The sequence below is a fragment of the Hyla sarda genome, chromosome 3 (assembly GCF_029499605.1).
Source record: "Hyla sarda isolate aHylSar1 chromosome 3, aHylSar1.hap1, whole genome shotgun sequence".
NCBI lineage: Eukaryota > Metazoa > Chordata > Amphibia > Anura > Hylidae > Hyla > Hyla sarda.
In genome coordinates, this window is record NC_079191.1 from 47,366,347 (window position 1) to 47,392,915 (window position 26,569).

Sequence of the window (26,569 nt, forward strand, 5' to 3'; positions counted from 1 at the left end):
AATTCGCGAATTTCGCGAATATAGCGCTATATATTCGTAATTACGAATATTCGTTTTTTTTTTTCTTCACAGTACACATCACAGTGATCATCCCTCTCTGCTTCCAGCTTGTGTGGTGTAAAGAAGGCTCTAATACTACTGTGTGAGACTGGCGTGCGAAAATTCGCATATGCGAATTTTACCTTATGCTAATTTTGTATATGCTAATTTTCACATCTGTAAATGTTCGCATACGCGAATTTTCGCGTGTGCGAAAATAAAACGAGGGTATAACGAATATGCGAATATTCGCGAATATATGATGAATATTCGTCCATATATTCGCGAATATTCGCGAATTCGAATATGGCCTATGCCGCTCAACACTAGTAAAGAGAAATTACTGACCCCTCACCACTACCGATTCCAGGTTTACTGGGTGGGATAATCTCCCATTTTCTGGTCTAATCTCAACACATTCCAAATGGAAAGAAATGCTGACTTAGCCATAGTCCATCCACCATAGTCAGTGATTGGCTAAGCAAACAATTTCTGTGAGTTAAGTGGGGATCAGCAAATAGAGATCAATGAATATCAGAATGGCAACAGTGGGGATCAGGAGGAGGGTAATGTTTTTCCAACCAGTCTGTCTCTTTTAAAAATAATATTGTCTCGCCAGACAACCGCTTCAAGGTCAGGGTCCTGGGCCACTCCCACTAATAGGACAGATCCAATATATAAGCATTTATTATCCCAAATTTTTCCCCCATACCAACACTGCCTATTGGGTTGTCTCACCAAGACAAAGACTTTTAGTCGATAAGTCGACTGCTTATGCAGTCAAGTCACGGAAGATGCTGAGGCCTTGTGCTGCCCTAGCAACCCATCAGCACCCCACGATCGTATTGCAGGGAGGCAACTCACCTGCCCAATGACGTACATGTATGTCATGGGTGGGGAAAGGGTTAAAATTCCAGCTTTTTCATTCACACCTGTACTGCTTAAAGGGGTACTCCACTGTTCAGCGTTTGGAACAAACTGTTCCAAATGCTGGAGCCGGTGCCCCCTCATGACGTCACACCCCACACCCTCAATGCAAGTCTATGGGATGGGGCGTGACGGCCGTCACGCCCCCTCCCATAGACTTGCATTAAGGATACGGGGCGTCATGAGGGGGCGGGGCTATGACCTCACAAGCTCCCGGCGCCGGCTCCAGCCTTCGGAACAGTTTGTTCCAAACGCTGAGCAGCGGAGTACTCCTTTAAGGGGTTGCCTCACTAAGACAAAAACATTTTAGTATGCATTATCACCTATGTCTGTCACTACCAGCATATGAAAGGAAGTCTCCTATCAGGGAAACCTCTGTGTGAGCCAGAGTAAAGAACTTCTGTATACAGTGGTCATCCATTTGGTTGGCTATATGGTCAGATAAGAGCACATTGATTGTGATCAGATAAATGATCAGATGATCTTCCCATCTTAAAGAGACTTCCCCTTTAGAGTTATTAAAGGACATCTGCAGCGTTACAAACACTTATCCCCTATCCTCAAGATATGGGATAAGTGTTTGATCGCGCGGGGTCCGAACACTGGGGCCTGCGGCGATCTCCTGTACGGGGCCGCGGCTCTCCCGTGCAGGGGCGTGCCAGCCACAGCATGACGTTGCGGCCGGCACGCCTCCTCCATACATCTCTATGGGAGAGGCGGGGAGGCAGCATTCGTGCCTCCCCGCATCCCCCATAGAATTGTATGGGGACGGGGAGGAGACGGGGCGTCACCGTCGACCTCTAGGTCGACGCTACACACCTTAGCGCTCACCATGAGCGCTTATGGCGGCGCCCCGTTAGGGAGATCGGGGGGGTCCCAGCGGTCGGACCCCCGCGATCAAACACTTATCCCCTAACCTGTGGATAGGGGATAAGTGTAATGCCGCTGCAGTTGTTCTTTAACAGTAATGATATAACTAAAGAATAATGAATAATAGAAAGTAGTAATGGAAAGTCAAGGTAAGATTAAATACTGTACTTTACAATATTTCTATTCATCACCAAACTTTAGATAACTTTTCCTGTATGAATAAGACCAATTATACATTCTATTATAATAACTGCATTTTTATGTTTAGCGAATTCAGCTTTCAAGGTTAAATTAATAATGTATCAGGATATGGCTGAGGTTAGAAAAAATAATCTGAATATAATAAGCATTGTTACTTACCCAGAAAAATCTGCAGAATACTGTCCATAGTCAAAAATATAGACTCTCGCTATTTGACACAAGGTGAGGTATCCCAAAGCAAACACAAAGCAGTATCTGAAAATGAATAAAACAACCAATTAAAGCTCACAGTCATATATTCTGGAAGAAAACTACTCAGGAAGGCATTAAAATACTTAGCATTAAAAGTCCCACTCCTTATGTGCATATTGAATAAGATATGCATATATATATATATACACACACAACTATAATTAGGAAGTGTGATATCGATGCGTTCAGTTACTGTTCAGCACCTATGCATCCTGTGAAAGCCAAGAAAATAGTCACATGGGAAATCATGTGACTGCTGTCTTACGTCTCCATCGGTACATAGCCCACACATGGACAGCACTGTGCAAAGGTGGTGTAACATATAAAGACCGGTAAAGCTCTATGCCTCCACAGTATATGTCCAAAATTGAAGCTAGGTGTTTCCAGGTTCCCAAAAAAAAATTATTATAGCTTGATTAAAAAGAGATAAACCCAAAAATATAAAAAACGCAAATGAAACACCAACGCGTTCCGAGCTACTATAGTTTTTAATTATGGCAAAGTGCCATGATATAGACCTAAAATAGCTTGAAATGCTTTGGTGTTTGTATGGAGGCCACCATATCATTCACATTACATGATCGTTTGGTCCAAGACTTATCTAAAGTGGTTATTCTACAATAGAAAATACACTTGGCACTCCTGAGCTTAAGAAAGCTTTATATATGCACCTTTGAGAAGTGAGCGTATAATAACCGTACAAGTGAGCCGTACAACAAGTGGTGTGATCCTTCACTAAACAGTATTCAGTATGACAATTCTTTATGGCCCAGGAAAAAACAGAGAGGGGTTGATCCTCTGGACAACGGACCGTTTCCCGCACAGGTGAGTGAAACGGTCCATCGTCCAGGAACCCCTCTTCCACTGGTATGTCTGTCTCTCCCTTGCACTGTCTAAACAGTCTAAACTGTCTTAACTTATCTGAACACAAGCAATTAAGATTTAAGAAGTCCAACAACATATGGTGACTGCATCGGACTTTTCCTTCCTCTGATATTGAGACTTCTAATGTGTATCACCTGCTCAAAGGGAACCTGTCATCCTGCCCAAACCACGACTCATCGGGGAGGTCCCAGGCGGCTTCTCCCCTCACCAGCTTTGGTTGATAGTTTGCTCCCTACTTGGGTATAGGGAGAAAACTAATAATTAAAGGGGTACTCCGGTGGAAAACATTTTTTTCTTTTTTTTTTCTTCAAATCGACTGGTGCCAGAAAGTCAAACAGATTTGTAAATTACTTCTATTTAAAAATCTTAATCCTTCCAGTACTTATCAGCTGCTGTATACTACAGAGAAAGTTCTTTTCTTTTTTAATTTCTTTTCAGTCTGACCACAGTGCTCTCTGCTGACACCTCTGTCCATGTCAGGAACTGTCCAGAATAGGAGCAAATCCCCATAGCAAACCTCTCCTGCTCTGGACAGTTCCTGACATGGACAGAGGTGTCAGCAGGGTACGCCAGTGGAACTCCAGTGGAAGTTATTTTTTTTTTTTTTAAATCAACTGGTGCCAGAAAATTAAACCAATTTGTAAATTACTTCTATTTAAAAATCTTAATCCTTCCAGTACTTATCAGCTGCTGTATACGACAGAGGAAGTTCTTTTCTTTTTGAATTTCTTTTCTGTCTGACCACAATGCTCTCTACTGACACCTCTGTTCATTTCAGGAACTGTCCAGAGCAGGAGGGATTTGCTATGGGGATTTGTTCCTACTCTCAACAGTTCCTGACATGGACAGAGGTGTCAGCAGAGAGCTCTGTGGTCAGACAGAAAAGAAATTCAAAAAGAAAAGAACTTTCTCTGTAGTATACAGCAGCTGATAAGTACTGGAAGGATTAATATTTTTAAATAGAAGTAATTTACAAATCGGTTTAACTTTCTGGCACCAGTTGATTTAAAAAAAAATTGTTTTCCACTGGAGTACCCCTTTAAGGCTGGCAGTGAAGAAGCCACGGGCTACTGTCCTGTTGACTTATGGTTCAGGTAGCATGAAAGTGATAAAAGGTTCCTTTTAAGGCCCTGTACTGAATACTCTGCCCCTATAGAGTGTGCAAGGTCCCTGAGTTACTGTTAATTATAAGCAGATAAGTGCCCATTTTCCTTGTTATCATTCCGCATTCATTTATCCATGTTAATGGTCGCCAAGAATATTAAAGACTATTTATGCCTAATTTGAAATTCATCCACGTGACCTGCAACAATAAGATGGCTGAGATTGTATAATGTAGATGCAGATAACAGTCCAGGAGTTAACAGTGCGAATACTGTTAGATAAAATTAGAGCTCAATACTGAATCCTGGGCCAAGAAGATCATTAAATATTCACGTTGTGTTGTTTTTAGGTCCATAAATAGTTTGCAATGGTGGGAGGAAACACAGGCGTAAAATACTAAGACCGGTGTTTTATATGCCAGTTTTAAAGGGGTACTGTGGTGCCAGAAAGTAAAACAGATTTGTAAAATCTGAATCCTTCCAGTACTTATCAGCTGCTGTGTACTACAGAGTAGAGAGGAGGAGAAAAAACAGTGGGGCGCTCCCTGTATGGTATTTTATGGAAAGGTAAAAAATGGAAATACCAGCCACTGACACCTATGGCGGCGTACTGACCTTGAGTCGATAGTACACAATGGTGGTGAGAAGGAAATGGCGACAGTCTGCTGCTCTTACCCCTTATTATTCCGTCTTCCCAAGGAGGACGGACAAACATGCAAAGTAGGAGGAGTAAAAATGGGGGGGGGGGGGTGTTGAGAGCGCTGCTGTCAGATGGCGAAGGTTGAAGTCAAGAAACGGTATGAGCCAGCACTTATGCAGGACTAACTTTTATTGAAAAAAGAAGTCAAGACAGTAAAAACAGGACAACGCGTTTCGGCGCTCGCTGGCGCCTTCCTCAGGTCCACAATTATAAATATGTGCAGTCCTAGCCGGAGTTCCTGCGGGCGAGCCCGCCCGCAGGAACTCCGGCTAGGACTACACATATTTGTGTAGTTCTTTCCAGTCTGACCACAGTGCTCTCTGCTGCCATCTCTGTCCATGTCAGGAACTGTTCGGAGGAGGAGAGGTTTGCTATAGGGATTTGCTCAAAACAAGCGCAGATTCTGGGCCATTTTAAACAGTTGCGGATCCACAAAGGAAAATAAACAAGTAAAAATAGCAGGAATCTCCTCAGTGGATCCATGGCTTTTAACATGGTCCGGAATTAGTTCTAGTCCACAGCAATTTGCAGGAACATAGGTGCCATGACAAACTGCACTTTTCCAGAGGATTCTGAAGAAATATTCAATATGTTCAATCAAGTTATAGAACAAAATCCCATCAATAGGAGGCGGCCACAAGTAGAATCCACGTGGAATTTTCACAAGAAAGCTCTGCAGTGTGAACACGGCCTTAAAGTAAATGTGTCAGATTGGCTCCCAAAGTTATGAACTCTTTTTTTTATTTTTTTTTATTGTTATAAACTCAGAAGTCGCATATTTCTGGCAAAAAATAAAAAATATTATATAATAATAAAATAAAAAAAAAGTTTTGCAGAACTTTCTATACATTTAATTTTCATTAAATAAAAGTTGAGTTTTACATTCCTCTCTCTAACGACTTTAAAACGTAGAAATTAAGAGAATAAAAACACGCTGATCGCGGCGATGTGCGGTATTAACCCTTTAGAAGCGGCGGTCAAAGCTGACCGCCGCTTCTAAAGCGAAAGTGAAAGTATCCCGGCTAGTCAGTCGGGCTGTTCGGGACCGCCGCAGTGAAATCGCGGCGTCCCGAACAGCTTGCAGGACACCGGGAGAGCCCTTACCTGCCTCCTCGGTGTCCGATCGGCGAATGACTGCTCCGTGCCTGAGATCCAGGCAGGAGCAGTCAAGCGCCGATAACGCTGATCACAGGCGTGTTAATACATGCCAGTGATCAGCATAGGAGATCAGTGTGTGCAGTGTTATAGGTCCCTATGGGACCTATAACACTGCAAAAAAAAAGTAAAAAAAAAGTGTTAATAAAGGTCATTTAACCCCTTACCTAATAAAAGTTTGAATCACCCCCCTTTTCCCATAAAAAAAAATAAAACAGTGTAAATAAAAATAAACATATGTGGTATCGCAGCGTACGTAAATGTCCGAACTATAAAAATATACTGTTAATTAAACCGCACAGTCAATGGTGTACGCGCAAGAAAATTCCAAAGTCCAAAAAAGCGTATTTTGGTCCCTTTTTATACCATTAAAAAATGAATAAAAAGTGATCAAAAAGTCCGATCAAACAAAAATCGTACCAATAAAAACTTCAGATCACGGCGCAAAAAATGAGTCCTCATACCGCCCTGTACGTGGAAAAATAAAAAAAAGTTATAGGGGTCAGAAGATGACATTTTTAAACGTATAAATTTTCCTGCATGTAGTTATGATTTTTTCCAGAAGTGCGACAAAATCAAACCTATATAAGTAGGGTATCATTTTAACCGTATGGACCTACAGAATAATGATAACACATCATTTTTACCGAAATATGCACTGCGTAGAAACGGAAGCCCCCAAAAGTTACAAAATGGCGTTTTTTCTTTGATTTTGTCGCACAATGATTTATTTTTCCGGTTTCGTCGTGAATTTTTGGGTAAAATGACTGATGTCACTGCAAAGTAGAATTGGTGACGCAAAAAATAAGCCATAATATGGATTTTTAGGGGGAAAATTGAAAGGGTTATGATTTTTAAAAGGTAAGGAGGAAAAAACGAAAGTGCAAAAACGGAAAAACCCTGAGTCCTTAAGGGGTTAAGTCATGTTCGTTAATAAGGACTGATGTGTAAGGCAGAAGGACCATGATCTAAAAGTTGGTGAATCAGAATGCACTTCAGTCTGTCAGATTTTCGGTCTGCGGAAGAGGAGTGTGTTGATCTTGACTGACTAAGCGACCTGTCCACATATGTGATTATGTGATTGAAGATGTAAGAGACAAGGGCAATGATAAAAAAAAGTGTGTATAAGAGTACTCTGTAGTCAATCAGGTCATAGGAATGGTGTTGGTAGCAGTAGATGAATGTTTGGGTCTTGACTGAGATTCTAATCTGTTCATTTACTTATGTGATTATGTCATTAGCACAGGTCACTCCTGTAGTCATTCAGATCATGGGAATCATGACAGCAGCAGCAGGAGAGGAGGAGGATGTTGATCTTGAAGTAGGTAGTTTCCTGTCCACGTGTATTATTATGTTAGTGAAGACGGCTGCACATGACAGGGTTATTATCATAGGACAACAGGGGTTATGTATCCCATTGAGGAGACCATCATAAAGACATGGGGAGACTTATAGGCTTTCAGGGGGGTGGGTGACAGGGGGTGGGGGTGATGAACTGTGGCAAACTTTCCTCCACTTATTTAGGTCTGGGTGATGCTGTGATGCGTCATCTTTGGTGCGTCCGGGAGAAGTCTTCTGAAGGTTTGGTATGTCCCTGAATAGTGTCAGCCGTGGATATGTGTAATGACGTCCAAGATTAATTCCCTTTAATGTGACCACTTACTGCTGTAGGTTTACTTTAGCGATACCTAACTGTAGAAGTGCGCTTGATGGTAACTACACCTGGGGTTCACCATGTAGCAGGTCCCTTATGAAGTAACATGAGCTGCTGAGCACCATGTTTTAACCAGACTACACTGACTAGGAGAAAAGTTCCTCCTCCTTTGCCAGGTAAAGGAGTAGAAGCAGTATTGTGATTGGCTGGACATGTGGCCATGGTCTGTGCTCTTAACATTTCCTGCAAAGGCAATGTATCCTAAATTTAGCAACAACCTCAGTGTATACATATAGATATATAGTTTAATGCAGACTATATAAGAACACAGGAACGTAGGCCCTCAACAAGCAAACCTTACAGGAGCACAGCCATACGAGTCCCCTTTGGTGCAGTACCAGGGTCGGCTCTGCATATAGGCAAAATAGGCTGCTGCCTAGAGCGCACTTTTGATGGGGGCACCGCTCTGCCTGCCACAAGAAAGTTAGACAACCAGCATCCAAACCATTCGCTCAGCCAGCAGCATGAGGAGGAGATTTGTTACAGTGTGTCACCCCAGTCGTAAGGTAAGGCGTGTCAAAGGCGGGCCAATGGGCGGAGTCAAGAGGGTGGCAAAATTAGCTTTTGCTTAGGGTGACAATAATCCTTGCACCAGCCCTGTGCAGCAGCAGCTGGTACAGCCTGTAGTGGGTTATCACAGATACATAAAAAGAAAACAATACAGAAAGGAATTAACATAGATGGGAGTTGTCATTTTGCAACAGCTGGCGAGCCACAGGTTGGGAAACAATGCCTTATATAACCTACCACCTCCCGTCTGTATTGTATTATGACAATTTCTATGCAAATTATAATAAAAAAATAAATCTACAGCGTAGGCGTCATTTAACCTTGAGTGGGATTAGATATGTGGATAGAAGCTGTCCTTCCTGTGATACACATCAGTGGCGGGATTAGCATCCAGACACAGACGGAATCAGAGTACTACTTTATATCCCAGTTCTTACTATATGCAATGCAATTAGATGTGTTTTGTGACATCACCATTATTCTGGATTTTCTATAAAAATAATCTGGAATATCGTAATATCCACCTCTCATTATCATGAACTCCCGGCTAAGGTGACCATGACACCTGCCCCAAAGCTACAAACAAACGAGATGATGCTGTGACAGCGTGGTTGTCAGGGTGCAGCCACTTATAAAGGTGTCAGGTACATCTCAGTCTTATACACTTCTATTTTAGGAACATAGGCCAGTCGTGACTGTCTTTCGGATTTGGGTTGTATGGGTGATACGCCACCCCCAGAAATATATGGACCTATTTCGTCCCTCTGTGTGCCTCCAATATCATTTAGGGGTGAAATAGCATGCTCCACTGAAACCTTATTATAGAGGCATTGTACAATACTTTAATGCTGCCTGAACCAGGAGTCATTAAATGGGTACTCCGCCCCTAGACATCTTATCCAAAGAATAGGGGATAAGATGTATGATCCCGGGGGTCCCACCACTGGGGACCCCTGCGATCTAGGCTGCTGCACCCCAGACATCCGGTGCATGGAGTAAACTTTGCTCAGTGCCGGATGACTGGTGATGCGGGGCAGAGGCTCCTGATGTCACGGTCACACCCCCTCAATGCAAGTCTATGGGAGGGGACATGATGGCCATCATGCCCCCTCCCATAGACTTGGACTGAAGGGGCGTGGTTGTGACGTCACACGCAGGGCGCGGTCCTGACGTCACGAGCCTCCAGCACTGCTCTCGGCGCTCTAGACAAACGCTGGGTGCAGCAGGGAGAGCGTGGGAGTCCCCAGCAGCAGGACCCCTGTGATCAGACATCATATCCCTTATGCTTTGGATAGAGGATAAGATGTCTAGGGGTGGAGTACCCATTTTAGGGCAGGGGAACTTTAGGAAGCTTATCGGCATGCTAAATTTAGGTTGTAAAAGAGTCCTGAGGAGTGTGGGGCCAGGGGAAATGGACTGAGTTCGCCTGATAGGACTGACAGGGGTACAGAATGGCACATTCTGTACTGGGCCCCCACACATGGATGCAGCTGTGCTGGAATGAAACAGATATTTGGAATAAACAACTCCCGTCTGGACCTTCATAGCATCTCCACAGGAGATATCATAAATGTCTGACAGGTGTGGGTCCCACCTCCAAGAACTATCTAGAGGTTGAGGGCCCTCTGCCCCCATGTGAGGACATGGGGCAAGGAATCCTGGGAAGGTGGGAACAAGGGTAGATGGCATGACCCTGAATAACATGCAGGATGCAGCCTATCTGCAGCCACTCACCCCTGTGATGTCACAGCCTTATATAATAGGCATCTTGCGGCCAGTCACTTCAGCCTTTTATTGCAGAGAGATAGAGAGGGACAGACAGCGCTGTGTGTTGCACAGAAAAGCATTTTTACAGCAGCGATTCACCTCCCAGTCACTACAGCGTTCTATTACAGAGAGGGACAGAGAGCAGTGTGTTGCACAGAACAGCAGCGAGTGTGTGTCAGAACCTATAGGGTTAAAAGGTTCTAACAGGTTCTTTGTTGTTTAATGTTGCTGGGTTACGCCCGGCTGTCTGGACTGATCAGCTGACCTTGATTGCAGCACCTGTTCTGGCTCCATATAAGCTGTCAGTATACTCCCAGTCAGTGCTTGCTATAAAGCTCAGTTTGTACTCTTGCTTGCTGTCTTCTGTATTGGTAATATCTGGCTTTTTGAACCGTTGGCTCCTCTCTCTGACTATTCTCTCTGGTATTAGAGGCTTGGTACTTTGACTTCTCCTGGCTTAGATGCGGTTAGTTGACTCTGGACTATTGTGTGAGTGTGTAGTAGCATTTTGTTAGTCTGTCTGTTTTCCAGCTGGCACCGGACCTAGTCTGTTTTATTGTAGTTTATTATTTTGACAGTTACGCCCCTCACGTATACAGGAACGGACTGTCTTTGTGGTTACGGACCTGTATTTAGGGCAGGAATGTAAGTAGGCAGGGATAGGGGAGCGGGTGAGATTAGAGTGCACTTCTTCCCTACCCATTCCTGACAGAGTGAGATTGAGAGAGAAAGTGCAATTTTGGATGTAGTACACAGCGACTGTGTGCTGCAGCACTGGTGTGTACTGCTGTACACAAATACTGTTTTAAGTGTACTGGAGCGCATTGTCCTCCCCTCATAAGTGCATACCACATACATACATCTAAGTGGTGTACTAATTTGTTCCTGTTAAAGTCTTAAGGGCCTAGATACTGTGAAAGGCCAGCAAAAAGTACACACCAGCTGGTGTTGTAGACAAATACTTTTTTAACCCCTTAAGGACCAGGCCATTTTACACCTTAACCCCTTCAGGACGGAGCCCATTTTGGCCTTAAGGACCGGAGCGTTTTTTGCACATCTGACCACTGTCACTTTAAACATTAATAACTCTGGAATGCTTTTAGTTATCATTCTGATTCCGAGATTGTTTTTCGTGACATATTCTACTTTAACATAGTGGTACATTTTTGTCGATACTTGCATCCTTTCTTGGTGAAAAATCCGTAAATTTGATGAAAAATTTGAAAATTTAGCATTTTTCTAACTTTGAAGCTCTCTGCTTGTAAGGAAAATGGATATTACGAATACATTTTTTTTTGGTTCACATATACAATATGTCTACTTTATGTTTGCATCATAAAATTGACGTGTTTTTACTTTTGGAAGACACCAGAGGGCTTCAACGGTCAGCAGCAATTTTCCGATTGTTACGCCGAGCGCTCCGGGTCCCCGCTCCTCCCCGGAGCGCTCGCTACACTCTCTCCGCTGCAGCGCTCCGGTCAGATCCACTGACCCGGGGCGCTGCGATTCTGCTTCCAGCCGGGATGCGATTCGCGATGCGGGTAGCGCCCGCTCGCGATGCGCACCCCGGCTCCCGTACCTGACTCGCTCTCCCTCGGTCCTGTCCCGGCGCGCGCGGCCCCGCTCCCTAGGGCGCGCGCGCGCCGGGTCTTTGCGATTTAAAGGGCCACTGCGCCGCTGATTGGCGCAGTGATTCCAATTAGTGTCTTCACCTGTGCACTTCCCTATATCTCCTCACTTCCCCTGCACTTCCCTGCCGGATCTTGTTGCCATTGTGCCAGTGAAAGCGTTCCTTGTGTGTTCCTAGCCTGTGTTCCAGACCTCCTGCCGTTGCCCCTGACTACGATCCTTGCTGCCTGCCCCGACCTTCTGCTACGTCCGACCTTGCTTCTGTCTACTCCCTTGTACCGCGCCTATCTTCAGCAGCCAGAGAGGTTGAGCCGTTGCTAGTGGATACGACCTGGTCACTACCGCCGCAGCAAGACCATCCCGCTTTGCGGCGGGCTCTGGTGAAAACCAGTAGTGACTTAGAACCGATCCACTAGCACGGTCCACGCCAATCCCTCTCTGGCACAGAGGATCCACTACCTGCCAGCCGGCATCGTGACACCGATTTTTCACAAAATTTTCAAACTCAGTATTTTTCAGGGACCAGTTCAGGTTTGAAGTGGATTTGAAGGGTCTTCATATTAGAAATACCCCATAAATGACCCCATTATAAAAACTACACCCCCCAAAGTATTCAAAATGACATTCAGTCAGCGTTTTAACCCTTTAGGTGTTTCACACGAATAGCAGCAAAGTGAAGGAGAAAATTCACAATCTTCATTTTTTACACTCACATGTTCTTGTAGACCCAATTTTTAAATTTTTACAAGGGGTAAAAGGACAAAATTTTTACTTGTATTTGTAGCCCAATTTCTCTCGAGTAAGGACATACCTCATATGTCTATGTAAAGTGTTCGGCGGGCGCAGTAGAGGGCTCAGAAGCAAAGGAGCTACAAGGGGATTTTGGAGAGTACGTTTTTCTGAAATGGTTTTTGGGGGGCATGTTACCTTTAGGAAGCCCTTATGGTGCCAGAACAGCAAAAAAAAAACACATGGCATATCATTTTGGAAACTAGACCCCTCGGGGAATGTAACATGGGATAAAGTGAACCTTAATACCCCACAGGTGTTTCACGACTTTTGCAAATGTAAAAAAAAAAAAAAAAAAATTTTACCTAAAATGCTTGTTTTCCCAAAATTTTTTTATTTTTAAAAAGGGTAATAGCAGAAAATACCCCTAAAAATTTGAAGCCCAATTTCTCCTGATTCAGAAAACACCCCATATGGGGGTGAAAAGTGCTCTGCTGGCGCACTACAGGTCTCGGAAGAGAAGGAGTCACATTTGGCTTTTTGAACGCAAATTTTTCTCTGGGGGCATGCCGCATTTAGGAAGCCCCTATGGTGCCAGGATAGCAAAAAAAAAACCACATGGCATACCATTTTGGAAACTAGACCCCTCGGGGAACGTAACAAGGGGTTAAGTAAACCTTTATACCCCACAGGTGTTTCACGACTTTTGCATATGTAAAAAAAAAATTTTTTTTTTACCTAAAATGCTTGTTTTCCCAAAAATTTTACATTTTTAAAAAGGGTAAAAGCAGAAAATACCCCCCAAAATTTGTAACACAATTTCTCCCGAGTACGGCGATACCCCATATGTGACCCTAAACTGTTGCCTTGAAATACGACAGGGCTCCAAAGTGAGAGCGCCATGCGCATTTGAGGCCTAAATTAGGGACTTGCATAGGGGTGGACATAGGGGTATTCTACGCCAGTGATTCCCAAACAGGGTGCCTCCAGCTGTTGCAAAACTCCCAGCATGCCTGGACAGTCAACGGCTGTCCGACAATACTGGGAGTTGTTTTGCAACAGCTGGAGGCTCCGTTCTGGAAACAGTGGCGTACCAGACGTTTTTCATTTTTATTGGGGAGGGGGGCTGTGTAGGGGTATGTGTATATGTAGTGTTTTTTACTTTTTATTTTATTTTTTGTGTTAGTGTAGTGTAGTGTTTTAGGGTACAGTCACACGGGCGGGGGTTCACAGTAGTTTCTCACTGGCAATTTGAGCTGCAGCAGAAAGTTTGCGGCAGCTCAAATTTGCAGCCAGATACTTACTGTAATCCTCCGCCCATGTGAGTGTACCCTGTACGTTCACATTGGGGGGGACATCCAGCTGTTGCATAACTACAACTCCCAGCATGCCCGTTGGCTGTCGGTGACTGCTGAGAGTTGCAGTTTTGCAACAACTGTAGGCACACTGGTTATGTATCACTGAGTATGTGACCTAACTCAGTGTTTCACAACCAGTGTGCCTCCAGCTGTTGCAAAACTACAACTCCCAGCATGTATGGTGCATGGTGTACGGTGACTGCTGAGAGTTGTAGTTTGCAACAGCTGGAGGCACACCGGTCGTGAAACACTGAGTTAGGTAAAAAAAAACTCTGAGTTTCACAACCAGTGTGCCTTCAGCTGTTGCAAAACTACAACTCTCAGCAGTCACCGACAGCCAACGGGCATGCTTGGAGTTGTAGTTATGCAACCAGCAGATGCACCACTACAACTCCCAGCATGCACTTTAGCTGTTTGTGCAAGCTGGGAGTTGTAGTTAGACAACAGCTGAAGGTACACTTTTCCATAGAAAGAATGTGCCTCCAGCTGTTGCAAAACCATAAGTCCCAGCATGCCCATAAGGGAATGCTGGGAGTTGTGGTGGTCTGCCTCCTGCTGTTGCATAACTACAGCTCCCAGCATGCCCTTTTTGCATGCTGGGAGCTGTTGCTAAGCAACAGCAGGAGGCTGTCACTCACCTCCTGCTGCTGCTCCGGGACACAGGTCAGTTCCTCGCCGCCGCCGCTGCTCCTGGGGCCCCGATCCCAACATTGACGCAGGGGATCGGGGTCTCCAGCTCCTGGAGTCTTCTTCCCGCACCCGCTCACGTCCTCCGGAAGAGGGGTGGAGCGGGTTGCGGGAGTGACACCTGCAGAAGGCGCCCTGATTGGTCGGCCGGTAAACCGGCCGACGAATCAGGGCGATCGTGAGGTGGCACCAGTGCCACCTCACCCCTGCTGGCTATGGCTGTTCGGGGCCGTCTCTGATGGCCCCGATCAGCCAGTAATTCCGGGTCACCGGGTCACTGGAGACCCGATTGACCCGGAATCGCCGCAGATCGCTGGACTGAATTGTCCAACAATCTGCGGCCATCGCCGACATGGGGGGGCATAATGACCCCCCTGGGTGATATGCCGCGATGCCTGCGGAACGATTTCAGCAGGCATCGGGCACCGGCTCCCCTCCGGCTAGCGGCGGGGGGCCGGGAATGGACAGGACGTACTCCTACGTCCTCGGTCCTTAAGGACTCGGAAACGGGGGCGTAGGAGTACGTCCATTGTCCTTAAGGGGTTAAGCGTAGTGGAGCGTATTGTACTCCCCTCATATACGTATGTCAGGCAGAGAAGTGACAGAACGTGCACAGAGGAGTGGCAGAGGCCTAAATTCATCAGGCAGAGGTTGCAGCAGACTAGGGGCGCGTGGCAGCTAGCGGTCGTGTCTCGACCAACAACCCATCTGCCGTCATTGATTGGTTAACTTAACACGGTCATCCACTTAACAGACGGTGGGTTCCTCAGACACAACCCTAAGTTGGCATGGTCCGGGAGCAGTCCCTATCCTCCCATTGCCTCTGTCCTATGCGGTTCCCTCCCCCACAGAAGTATCTTATGTTGTGGGTTCAGCTCCACTATTTAGTGAGGACAATGTAGAGGACAGTCAGCAGCTACTGCCCAGTCAAGAAGTGGAGGAGAAATCCGCCACTTCCTCCGCTAGGTGGGCAAGTAGTGATGAGGAGTGGTGTGGGAGGTGGTGTTGCGAGCGTTCAGGCTCTTGAAGCAGGCACTGTTGAGGAAGCTGAGGAGGACATCAGTGATGTGCAGACACAACTCGATGATGATGAAGCACTTGGGAGCCGGGTGCAGAAGGGGCTTCATCATCATCCGGAGAAGAGGGTTGCAGGTTGCCCGTGAGGCAGCAGCTGAGCCAGCAAGGTGGTAGTATGGTTGGCAGTCAGCATGGTGGCAGAAGTGGAAAGTCTGGAGCCAAACGTGCCCGGGGTAGACCACCTGCTTTGCGGCAGCCTACCTTCCCGGGAGGTAGTGAAACGGGTTCCTGGAGTCGGCGGCAGTAGCAGTCAATCAGTGCAGACTGTTGGTAGGAAAATCAGCTACTCGGTGGTGTGGCAAATTTTCATCAAGCATCCGGAGGAGGTAAACATGGCCACATGCAAGATGTGTTGGCAGAAGGTGAATCGTGGCCAGGGTCCCAATGTTGGCACCGCGGCCTTGCATCAACATATGAAGCATCACCATAAAGCAGCCTGGGAGAACCGTGGCTCCGATGTGGTGGTCCAGCCAGTGGCATGCCGCTCCCTGTTTCAGCCAGCCAAGGCTCCACCACCTCAGCCGAAGGGAGCTGATGCTCCAGATGCTCCCGCTCCTCCTACTTTGAGTCAGTCATTCCGCCAGCAATCCATCGGAGAAGCCATGTCCAAGAGACAGTAGTATGCAGCCACTCATCCAAAGGCGCAGAAGCTGAATGTGCTCCTGTCCAAGTTGCTGGTGCTGCAGTCCCCCCTCCCTTTTCAAGTGGTGGACTCTGCACCTTTCAGAGAACTGATGGCTTGTGCAGAGTCAAGGTGGAGAGTACCAAGACGTAATTTCTTTGTAAAGAAGGCAGTACCAGCCCTGCACAATTTGTGGAACAGAAAGTGGGCCAGTCTTTGAGCCTGTCGGTGTGTACAAAAGTGCACGGCAGAGCCGACGTGTGGAGCTGTAACTACAGTCAGGGACAATACATGTCCTTTACGGCGCCGCTGGGTGAATGTGGTTCCTGCACAGCCACAATAACAACTTGGCCAGGTCACACCGCTTACACCTCCACCTCCACACTCTCAGGCCGTTGGTCCTGTAACAGTGTGCGACTCCGCCTCCTCATACTCCACCGAGTCCTCATCCTCCACTGCACGGACAAGTCTCAGTGCCACTCCAGCATACCATGTGTGCAGGGCATGGCAGTGTCATGCTGTTCTTCACATGGTTTGCTTTGGCGAACAGAGTCACACAGGGGAGGAACTGCTAACAGTCATTCATGAAGAAATCGAATCATGGCTTACTCCACGAAAACTGGAAATGGGAACCATGGTGACCGACAACGGGGACAACATCTTATCCGAGTTGCGACAAGGAAGCCTGAGCCATGCGCAATTTGGTTGTCAAGCGGTTCCTGATGTGTTCTCCCCCACATCTAACGGCCACATGAGCCCTGTGGAGGCTGTACTGGAGGAGCCACTATATGGTCTCCTCATGCTTCCACTACCTCCACGCTGTGTCATTCAGCCACTGAATGGTCTCCTCATGCTTCCGCCACCTCCAGGCTGTGTCATTAAGCCACTATATGATCTCCTCATGCTGCTGCCAACTCCAGGCTGTGTCATTCAGCCACTATATGGTCTCCTCATACTGATGCCACCTCCAGGTTCTGTCATTGTGAGGCTCTCTGTAGGCCAGAAATAGCTGTTTTTAATAATGTTCATATGCCTTTAAATGTTGTTTTTTCACTCAAAAATATAATTTTTTTTAAACTAATGTATATTACAAATATATGTGTAGGCAGACAGATGGAATAGTCTTTACAGCTCAATTAGGCCCAAGGAGATGACCAGTGACTTAGGAGACTTGTTGGCTTGTGGGACTTGTAGTAGACTTTTCTGAATTATGCAGTCCCACGCTGAATTTAGACAGACTTGACTGACTTGACAAAGACTGACTAGACTTCCCCCCCTTGTGTAGCTTACCAGCTTTGACGTTCACCTGTGGGGCACTTGGTGGGTGGAAGCGTGGCTATGTGGTTAGGCCTTGGGTCTTTTAAGGACACCAGACACTCTCAGGTCTTGACTGTTCTGTACTGAGCAAAGAATGGAACTCAAGAGACTGAACTAGCTCCTCCCTTAGTTTATATAGGAGGTCTTTTGGGAAGTCCTATAGGTCACCTCACAAGTCACCTGGTCACTGACACCTTCCCTGGTTACATGACTTAATAACAATATTTAAAGGCATATGAACATTATAAAGACATTCTTATATATATAATATAAGGCACTTATTAACCATTTGAGATATATACAATAAGGGTGGACTCAGGGAACACTGAGATAGAGTCCGCCACACAGGACAGAAAGGTACAGGAGTGCAACTCCTGTACTGGGCCACCACATATACATAAAGTTATTTATCTATATTATATAAAAAGTATTTTCCAAATGGCAGGTACACCTAATGGTATTTTCTATACACGGAGGGAGACTGTTCCTACAATACTTTCTTCTAATAGATCAGTCAATGTCAGACAAGCCAAAGCTGGAGCCCCCCACAGATAACTTGAAAACTGGGGTCATCGTATCTCTTCTCTGCAAAAACAGTCTTGTCTTTTAATAGTCAGGATACCAATGCACCCAAGATAAAAGCTGCTTTATATATTTCAGGAAATATTAAGGAAAAACATGGACTTTTCTTCAGCTCACCATGCTTCCTGCCAGCAAACCCATTCAACAAAGCAGCAGGGATCCTTTCCAAGCCAAAAGAGACTTTTAGCAGAGGACAAAAACCTGTAGGGAACTTTCAACTTTTACATCTGTCTCAATAACACGACTGTGACACACTCACACACATATACAGATACTGTATATGTGAAATCGTGAAACCTTTCAAAATTTTACCAGGAGAGAAATGGTTAATTCACAAAGCAACATTTCAACTACCCAAGATACAAACCAGACAAAGCGCCTTTTGTGAACGCAGCTCTGAAGAATGCATGGCACTGCTATTGTATTATACGAACAACCGTTGGTAATGCTGTAACTCAGCGGCATACTGCAGCTGCACATTATATTCCGGCCTGATGAACTTCTCACAAGAATAGCAGCTATTCCACAAGATGCTCGTGTTAAAGGGGTACTCCGGTGGAAAACATTTTTTTTAAATCAAATTGTGCCAGAAAGTTAAACAGATTTGTAAATGACTTCTATTAAAAAATCTTAATCTTTCCAGTACTTATAAGCTGTTGTATGCTCCAGAGAAAGTTATTTTCTTTTTAAATTTATGTTTTGTTTGACCACAGTGCTCTCTGGTTTTCTCCTGCTCTGAACAGTTACTGATATAGACAGAGGTGTCAGCAGAGAGCACTGTGGTCAGACTGGAAGGATTAAGATTTTTTACCGAAGTACCCCTTTAACATCCCTTATAGATTTGTGGTGTCCCGGTACCGAATCCTATCCGGTACCTTTGTTGTGGGTCCCCATAGCCAGAGTCCCTAGGACGTCGGGGTCCTTTTGTATAGTCCACCCCTAGTCACCTCTCAACCCTATAGTCATTGCTCTAATCATATGTTCCTTATTTGTGAAAGTTTAACTGTATAAAATGTATATAAATAGTTAATTATCTGTGAGAAGCGTAGCAGGACCTGCGGGTCACGTGATCAGGTAAACTCTATGGTATCTCTGCTTGAGGACCTTTGGAGGTCCTTGTGATGTAATGCACTCATTTCCTTTGTGACGGTGAGTGACAGATGGCTGGACCAATCAAAACGGCCCGGCCCTTCCCATATAAGGGCGCGGAGGCCATTAATCGCTCTCTTGTTCCTGCACAGCCAAACAGTAAGCATCTTTCTTGGTTCCTGGCTGTTGACGAGAAAGGATCTGCGCTGCTGTCATCAGTGAGTCTAGGCCTTAGCCTTGCGGCGACGGCTGTTTTATTCCAAATTGTGAGTGTATCAATCCCTAAACACTCTGCAAGACCACTGGACCTTATCTATCCCTTAAATCCGGACGGATCTTCGCAATATACCCTGAAATCAGAGTCTATTGTCAAAAGTCAAGGTCCGCAACATCTGTCAGTCATTGAGGTATATGGAGACTATTTGATTGAGACTGTTACTACTCTGTGGATGTACCGCAAGCCGTTAAGTAAAGTTTATGCAAGTTCAAATTCAACTACCTTGTGGGCCTTCAGTCTTTATTCTTATGCACCTATCGTTACTGGGAAGGGCGGCGATAGGCCGGAGAATCATCTCAGCATACTAGCCCTCAGTCTGGTGTCACCAACTACAGGGTTAACATTAACCCCTCATTCACCCAAAACAATATCCCCATTACCAACACCCCCCAAGGGCTACCGCAAAGCCTTTCTGGCGTTGCACGAACAGGATACGGGTGTGTGCCTACCACAGTCGCCATTAGTGAAAGTGTACTCCCCCCCAGAAAAATAACTTTATTCATGTGCTGTAAACCGTGTTGCTGTGTACAGGAACGGTGTTTGTGGTGCACCATACAAGGGGGCCAAGAGAAAAGTAAGGGGGGAGGCGAAAATTCTGTTACAACTGAAATTTGTAAACTGCACAATGAGTTCATGCTGCGATCCTTTGGTCCGGTCAGCACAGGCGGAGCAGAACTTCTGCCGGAAAAGCGCGCGAAGAAAGCCCGCGCTGCGCCACGCCCCGCCCCTGGGCGTCACCACCAAGTTGCTGTGTCGCAGCCAAAAGGGAACTCAGAGATACAGGAATCGTTTCTGGAGGGACCGGAAGTCGGGGCTGCACCGATAGCATCCTTCTTGCCCAGCGCCATTTTGGAGAAGCCCACTATAAAAGACGCCACGCACAGCAACCTCTTCAGACTGCACAGAGAGCCGAAGAGTACAGACATGACGGAGAGCAGCGTTTCACGTGGTAAAGTTGGCAAAATGGTGCGGGAAACACGGAAAGTTGTGGCAGTTGCAGCCCAACTTTTTCAAGAGTTTGCTGACCATCTGCAGTGGTTGTCATTAGACTAAGAGGGGGCCTGCAATCTTCCCCCACTGCCTGATGATGACGACGATTGGCCAGAGACACCTCCAGCATACAGCGCAGGGACACCTGGAGGTGCATCACCGGTGAGATTGTCCCCTCACCACAGAACCTGGGGCTCGTGGGCCGAGATCCCGTCGGAGGAGTCTGCTGTGAGTACCCCGCCAGAGGCGGCCTATTTTTCCTCCTCCAGTCCTGAGGTCATTCCTCGATCAAGCTTGCCAAGTCCACGACCGTGCTCACCAAAATTGCCGCAATGGGTATTCGGAGATGAGCCGGAGCTGATCGACTACATGCACAGAGTACTTCAACCATTACCTGGGAAGCCACTCCCACCAATCCCAACTGCAGAAAGGGAAAGGGCCCGTCACAAAGCCGAGCTGGCCAAATTGATGGAAAAGGCCCAACATAAAGAACTCTATGCCCCCAAGCACGTGCATTTGCCTTATGAGGAAAAAGTGCAAATTTCCTTTGGCATTGTGTATCCTTACAGCGGGATGTTGGATCTCAGTGCACACCGCAATATGACAAATTAATCAACATACAATCAGTGACAAGTTTTTCATTCTAGATTTTTCCTAAAACTGCAGTTTTATTGAAACAAACTCAAGATAATTTTAACGTACGTTTGTCAGAGTTAGGGATGTCATGGTAACCAACCTCGTGAGAGGAATTTATGCAATAAATCTCAGCAAGACAAATTCGACACATGGCAGCATGGACGGCTAGTAGGACATTTGTATTGTTTTTATTTAAGCATTCATAATCTCTTATGTGGGAGTAAGGAGACCCTGTGAGGAGGAGGGATTACAGAAATGCCCAGCTGGGCACATGCAGCTCACACATACACTAGCGCCTGTATACCTCAATTATATTAACACTGTTATAACGTTACGGTGCTGTTAGCATACATGGAAACTACTAGACTGATATGATTACTAATATTGAATACTATTGGCACTATTTTACAATGTACATAGGGTAACAAAATATATAAAAGGCTGACCAACTTTTCCCATACCTGGCTCCCAAAATCCAAACAGGGACCCCCACTATCTTTTAAGAGCCGAGGAACGTGCTCTTTATCACCCAAAGTGCAAGAAAAAGTGCAAACGTGTCACACTAAAAAAACATGCACAAAGGATGCAGTCTATTGCTAAGCCCTTCTCCAACAGGAGAGAAGCCCCCCAACAAACCTTCCCTTCACCTCCGTGCCAAAAGGCACCTGCAAGGATCCAGGTTCGATGCCTCTTTTCACCGAAGCTACTAAGGGGACGCAAATAACCAAGGTATCAGCCAAGGAGCCATATACTGATAGCTTCTTGACCAAAGCCAAGATGCCCAGGGGTTGCAGGGAGGTGAGGAACCGAATGGCCACACACACCTCCCCTAGACCGCCAGGAGGGACACCCAGAAGGGCTACCGCATCCTGACAAATCCTGTGTACAAACAAAACACGCAAAGTGGCACAGTGACATACAAAAATAAGAAATTAGTGAATAAGTGCAGATATACTGCCCGGTCATCCGGCCGATCTATAAAAATTTCCCTGATCCTAGCCAGAAGGCCAGGATACCAAGGGTGAGTGCCAAAGGTGAAGAGTGTGTGGTGCAGTGCATTCACTCAGTGAGCTATAACACCCAGTGAATTTCAGCACCTCAGGGTCACCACTCCCCAAGGCACAAAAGTACCTTGGCTCTACACCCCCAACCTCATGGCGAGACCTGGAGGAAACAGGTCACATCAGGACAGCATCTATCCTACATCAATGGCAAAGACCAAACAACTGATAAGAACAGATACTACACTTGATCTTAGCCAAAAGGCCGAAGGACACCCACTGACCATGCACCATTTATAATACTGGTGTCTCTGCATGGATTCTACAGTCCCTGGGGCACCAAGGCTTGGGTGAAGCAGCAGTCACACCCAAGCCTTTTTTAGAGGCCTTTTCCCAAATGAAAGAAGCAATCTTTTCCTCTGGACAGGTTTTAATAAATCTCTCCCAATGGGTTTGTCCGACCACAACACGAAAGGGGAAAAGTGTATGATCATATGGGTTCAACTGGTGGAACTGCTTGGCTTTCTCCAGACGCTCCTATAGAGAGTGGAGGAGTAGTGCGCACACCCCATCACTGCTACATTTTGAAAAGGGACTCCGTTTTGAGATCTCAGGGGGGACCCGGCACTCAGAACCCATGCGATCATACACTTATCCCCAATCTGTGTGATTATTGGACAAATAGGCTTCCTATTGCCCCATGTAAAAGGCCCAACGATCAGCTGCCAAACAAGCTGTTCCTTCTTTGTCAGCTGATCACTAGGATCATGTGACCCTGATCATGTTCTGTCTGCATCTTATTGGCATATACTACAACAAGATGTACTACTGACAATGATTGAAGTGAACGGTTTCACGAATGATCAAGTAATCATTTGTGCAGCCGTAAAAGTACCTTAAAGAGTACCTACTGTCTGATCTCAAAAATTGTAAAGGGTCCTGACCACCTTCCCGTCATACAAATCCTGTTCATGCTTTTATTTTGCAAATTCATGAAGTATTGTGCTCCTGCTCGAACTTTCTTTTTGTCTCTGCCAGGTCGTTGAAGGAGACAATCGTACTTAGCCAGGAAACAGGACAGCTATATCTATCCATAAGGAGGACCCCTAGTGGACGAAAATATAAACCGTTCACTCCTAATATTAGGGCCTTGTGAAGGATCTTTTCAATAGTAATGATTAATTTGATTAATTTGTGCATAGCTGATCTATAGCTGTTGGCTGAACAATGTGAGCACCAAGAGAACTTGTCCCACCCTTGCACTATAGTCATGCTGCTCTTCTCTGCTACAAGGGTGGGGTGTACCAGAATGGGGACCGGAGCCATGTGCTCCACCTGCAGGGTAGACAGCTGTTCTGTTTGGTTGGCTGCCAAAGCGATTAGTACATGCAATACAGATCAGCATCTGCCTGGAGAAGGCTCTGTAAAACCCATGGATTTTTGGCTAAATCTCACTTTTTCTGCACAGTAACAGAAGACAAAAACGTCAGGCTTTGATAGTCCTTTGCTTCGGGCTATTGTCAGTTCAGCAAATAACTAGTGTAGTATAAGTGGTTTCTTAAGTTGTCCAAAGTTATTTCAGTGGAGAAGGCGAAATAATCCCATAATGGGGTATATAAAGAAAAACATTGCAACAGCGGATTAAATCCATAAATCTTGCAGAATGATATTATATATATGAGAGAAGTAAAAGCCGGAACCAGGAAATTATAGGTTATCGGGAGATCTGAAGGTAAAGCATGTTTATAAGCAGAAATATATAAATATTTATATATATATATATATATATATATATCTACAAATGAAGAATATACAAAAAAATGTTGCGTTACTTCACTAAAATTGAAAAAAACCTTAAAGGGGTATTCCCATCTTGGACGTTTTTGGCATATCCACTGGATATGCTAGCATTTCTGATAGATGTAGGTCCCTCCTCTGGGGCCCACACCTACAGTATCTCCAGATCAAGGGTCCCCTGTGCTTCTAAAAACCATGAATAATAGTCAAGGTATATTCCTTAAATGATCTACAAAACCATGTAAGCCATGATGTACTGCAAGTAATATGAAGCTTTATTTATAATGGGAAGAATTTACTAAGACTGGCATATGACATATCAGCATTAGGAAAGCCCAACCTGTGTAGGATCGCACTGGATTTTTGAAAAGGCGCACACCTCTTGATAAATCCAGGTACATCTGTGTCTGCCCATGAGACACTTACACAGTATACATACAGCATACACACACACACACACACTACAGTATATACAATTACCATGTCTGCTGAATGTAGGGGTCTGGGCACAGCAGCACAGGACTGCTCCAGCCAGCAGTGAGCTGCATTGTATAAATGTCCTTCTAAAAGTAGAACCATAAAGATCAGCTAAGAGCTAGGCTAAGTCAGGAATAAGGGCATAAGGTTTAACCTTCTACTGCATACACCCCTATCCATATACCTCCATATACATTTTGCATATTGTTTCTTTTATATATATATATATATATATATATATATATATATATATATTTTTTTTTTTTTTTTTTTATAGAACTAAATATTGTGCCAGCATTCTTTAGTATGTTCCTACATTGCTCGGTGACCTTTAAGTCACTTAAAATTAGGATTACTTGGTTTCTCTCCTGTATTGCATACCTTCGCTATGACACCCCTTTTTATACTATTTGTTATAACCGAGGCCCTTTGCAGTTGGTGTGCCAGATCTGTCTTGTTCAATATACATTGTTTGGTAAAATTCTGATCTTAATAAAAGAATGTGAGTTCTGAGAAGGAACATTTCCATATATAAAAAATATTATAGAAACATGTTATGGTGTTCTTACTATTTAACTACTTTTAAAGGGGTTCTCCGGTGCGTACACATCTTTTCCCCTATCCAAAGGATAGGGGATAAGATGCCTGATCGCGGGAGTCCCGCCGCTGGGGACCCCCGGGATCATGCATGTGGCACCCCGTTTGTAATCAGTCCCCGGATCGTGTTCGCTCCGGGACTGATTACAGGCGACCACCGGGCCCAGCGGCGTGTGATGTCACGCCTCCGCTCCCGTGTGACGTCACGCTCTGCCCCTCAATGCAAGCCTACGGGAGGGGTGGTCGCCTGTAATCAGTCCCGGAGCGAACACGTTCCGGGGACTGATTACAAACGGGGTGCCGGGTACTTGACCCTTAACACATGTAATGTATCCAGCTTGTACAAATTATACCCTGTTGTATAATGGTCTTTAGTTTTCTGTTTAAAATGAGATACCAGCCATGGCCTATTGTCAGTGCTGCCATCAGGGCTCTACAGGTGGATCTGACCGGGATGTTTCACTTACAGTATGTGAAAGACAATGGTAATGCCTCAAGGCAACGGTGCAACCATATTATACAGTATTTAGTGTTCTGCATGGAATCCACCTGTGTTTAAATCAGTTTATTGGCCATTATGGGAAAGACACAGCCCTATCTACATAAGTCTTTCCGCTGACAATGCATATTGGAGCAAAGATCATGCCATGAGGAAGAAAGCACTGCCTGTAGAGCTCAGAGACAGGATTGTGTGGAGCCAAAGATCCACAGATGATGAAGGGTACACAAAATGTCTGCTGCACAAGTTGCCAAGGGCACCGTTGTCTCCATAATTCTTAAATGGTCATAAAAGTCTGGAGCAACCAGGATCTTCCTAGAGCTGGTCACCCCACCAACCACCAAGAGAGAAAAGTCTTACTAACTCCAGTGACCCAGGTTCCAATGGTCACTCTGGCTGAGTTTCGACGATCCTGTGTGAAGAAAGGAGAAACTTCAGAAGGTAAATTGTCCCTGCAGCTCTTCACAAATCTGGGCTTTATGGTAGAAACAAGCCTCTCCTCAGTATGAGACGTAACAAGTCCACCTGAAGTTTGAAAAAATACAACTAAAGGACTAAGAACCAAGACACTCTCATCTGATAAAACCAACATTAAATGTCCTGTCCTCAATTCTAAGCATTCTAAGAAACCAGGCACTGATCAACACCCGTCCAATACCATCCCTACAGTCAACCATAGTGGTGGCAGCATTATACTTTAGAGGTGTTTTTTAGAGACTCAGACAGGAAGACAGGTCAGGGTTGTGGGTAAGATACATTTAGTTAAGTAAAGAGATATTTTTAATAAAACCCTGATTGAGAGCGCTCTGGACCTTGGACAAACCAACGGTTTACCTTCTGACGTTGCAATGTCAGAGCCCTGACATCTCTGGAGATACCTGAAAATGACGATCCCCATCCAACCTGACAAGGAGTGTAAACCTTGTAGCATCATCCCTTAAATGACTGGAGGCTGTAATTGCTGCCTAAAGGCTCTGAATATTTACGTTAATGCAATATTTAAGTTTTTGCAATTAATCCATTTGCAAAGATTTTCAGCATTCTGTTATCACTTTGTCACTATGGGGTACTGAGTGCAGAAT

The 26,569-nt window shown here is 45.3% G+C and overlaps 1 protein-coding gene and 1 pseudogene across 3 annotated transcripts in view; both read right to left on the reverse strand.

Moving 5' to 3' along the window:
• MBOAT2 (membrane bound O-acyltransferase domain containing 2) overlaps positions 1 to 26,569 on the reverse strand; it is a 226,817-nt gene that overhangs the window by 78,419 nt on the left and 121,829 nt on the right. For 2 of the 3 annotated variants that reach the window (XM_056564137.1, XM_056564138.1), the window contains exon 4: positions 2,197 to 2,292. In XM_056564137.1, the coding sequence (XP_056420112.1) occupies positions 2,197 to 2,292 (96 nt within the window). Of the gene's footprint in view, positions 1 to 2,196; positions 2,293 to 23,028; positions 23,224 to 26,569 lie in introns of all 3 variants that reach the window. The other variant, XM_056564139.1, reaches the window with a different exon arrangement.
• On the reverse strand, positions 22,289 to 22,392 carry LOC130363288 (U2 spliceosomal RNA; annotated as a pseudogene).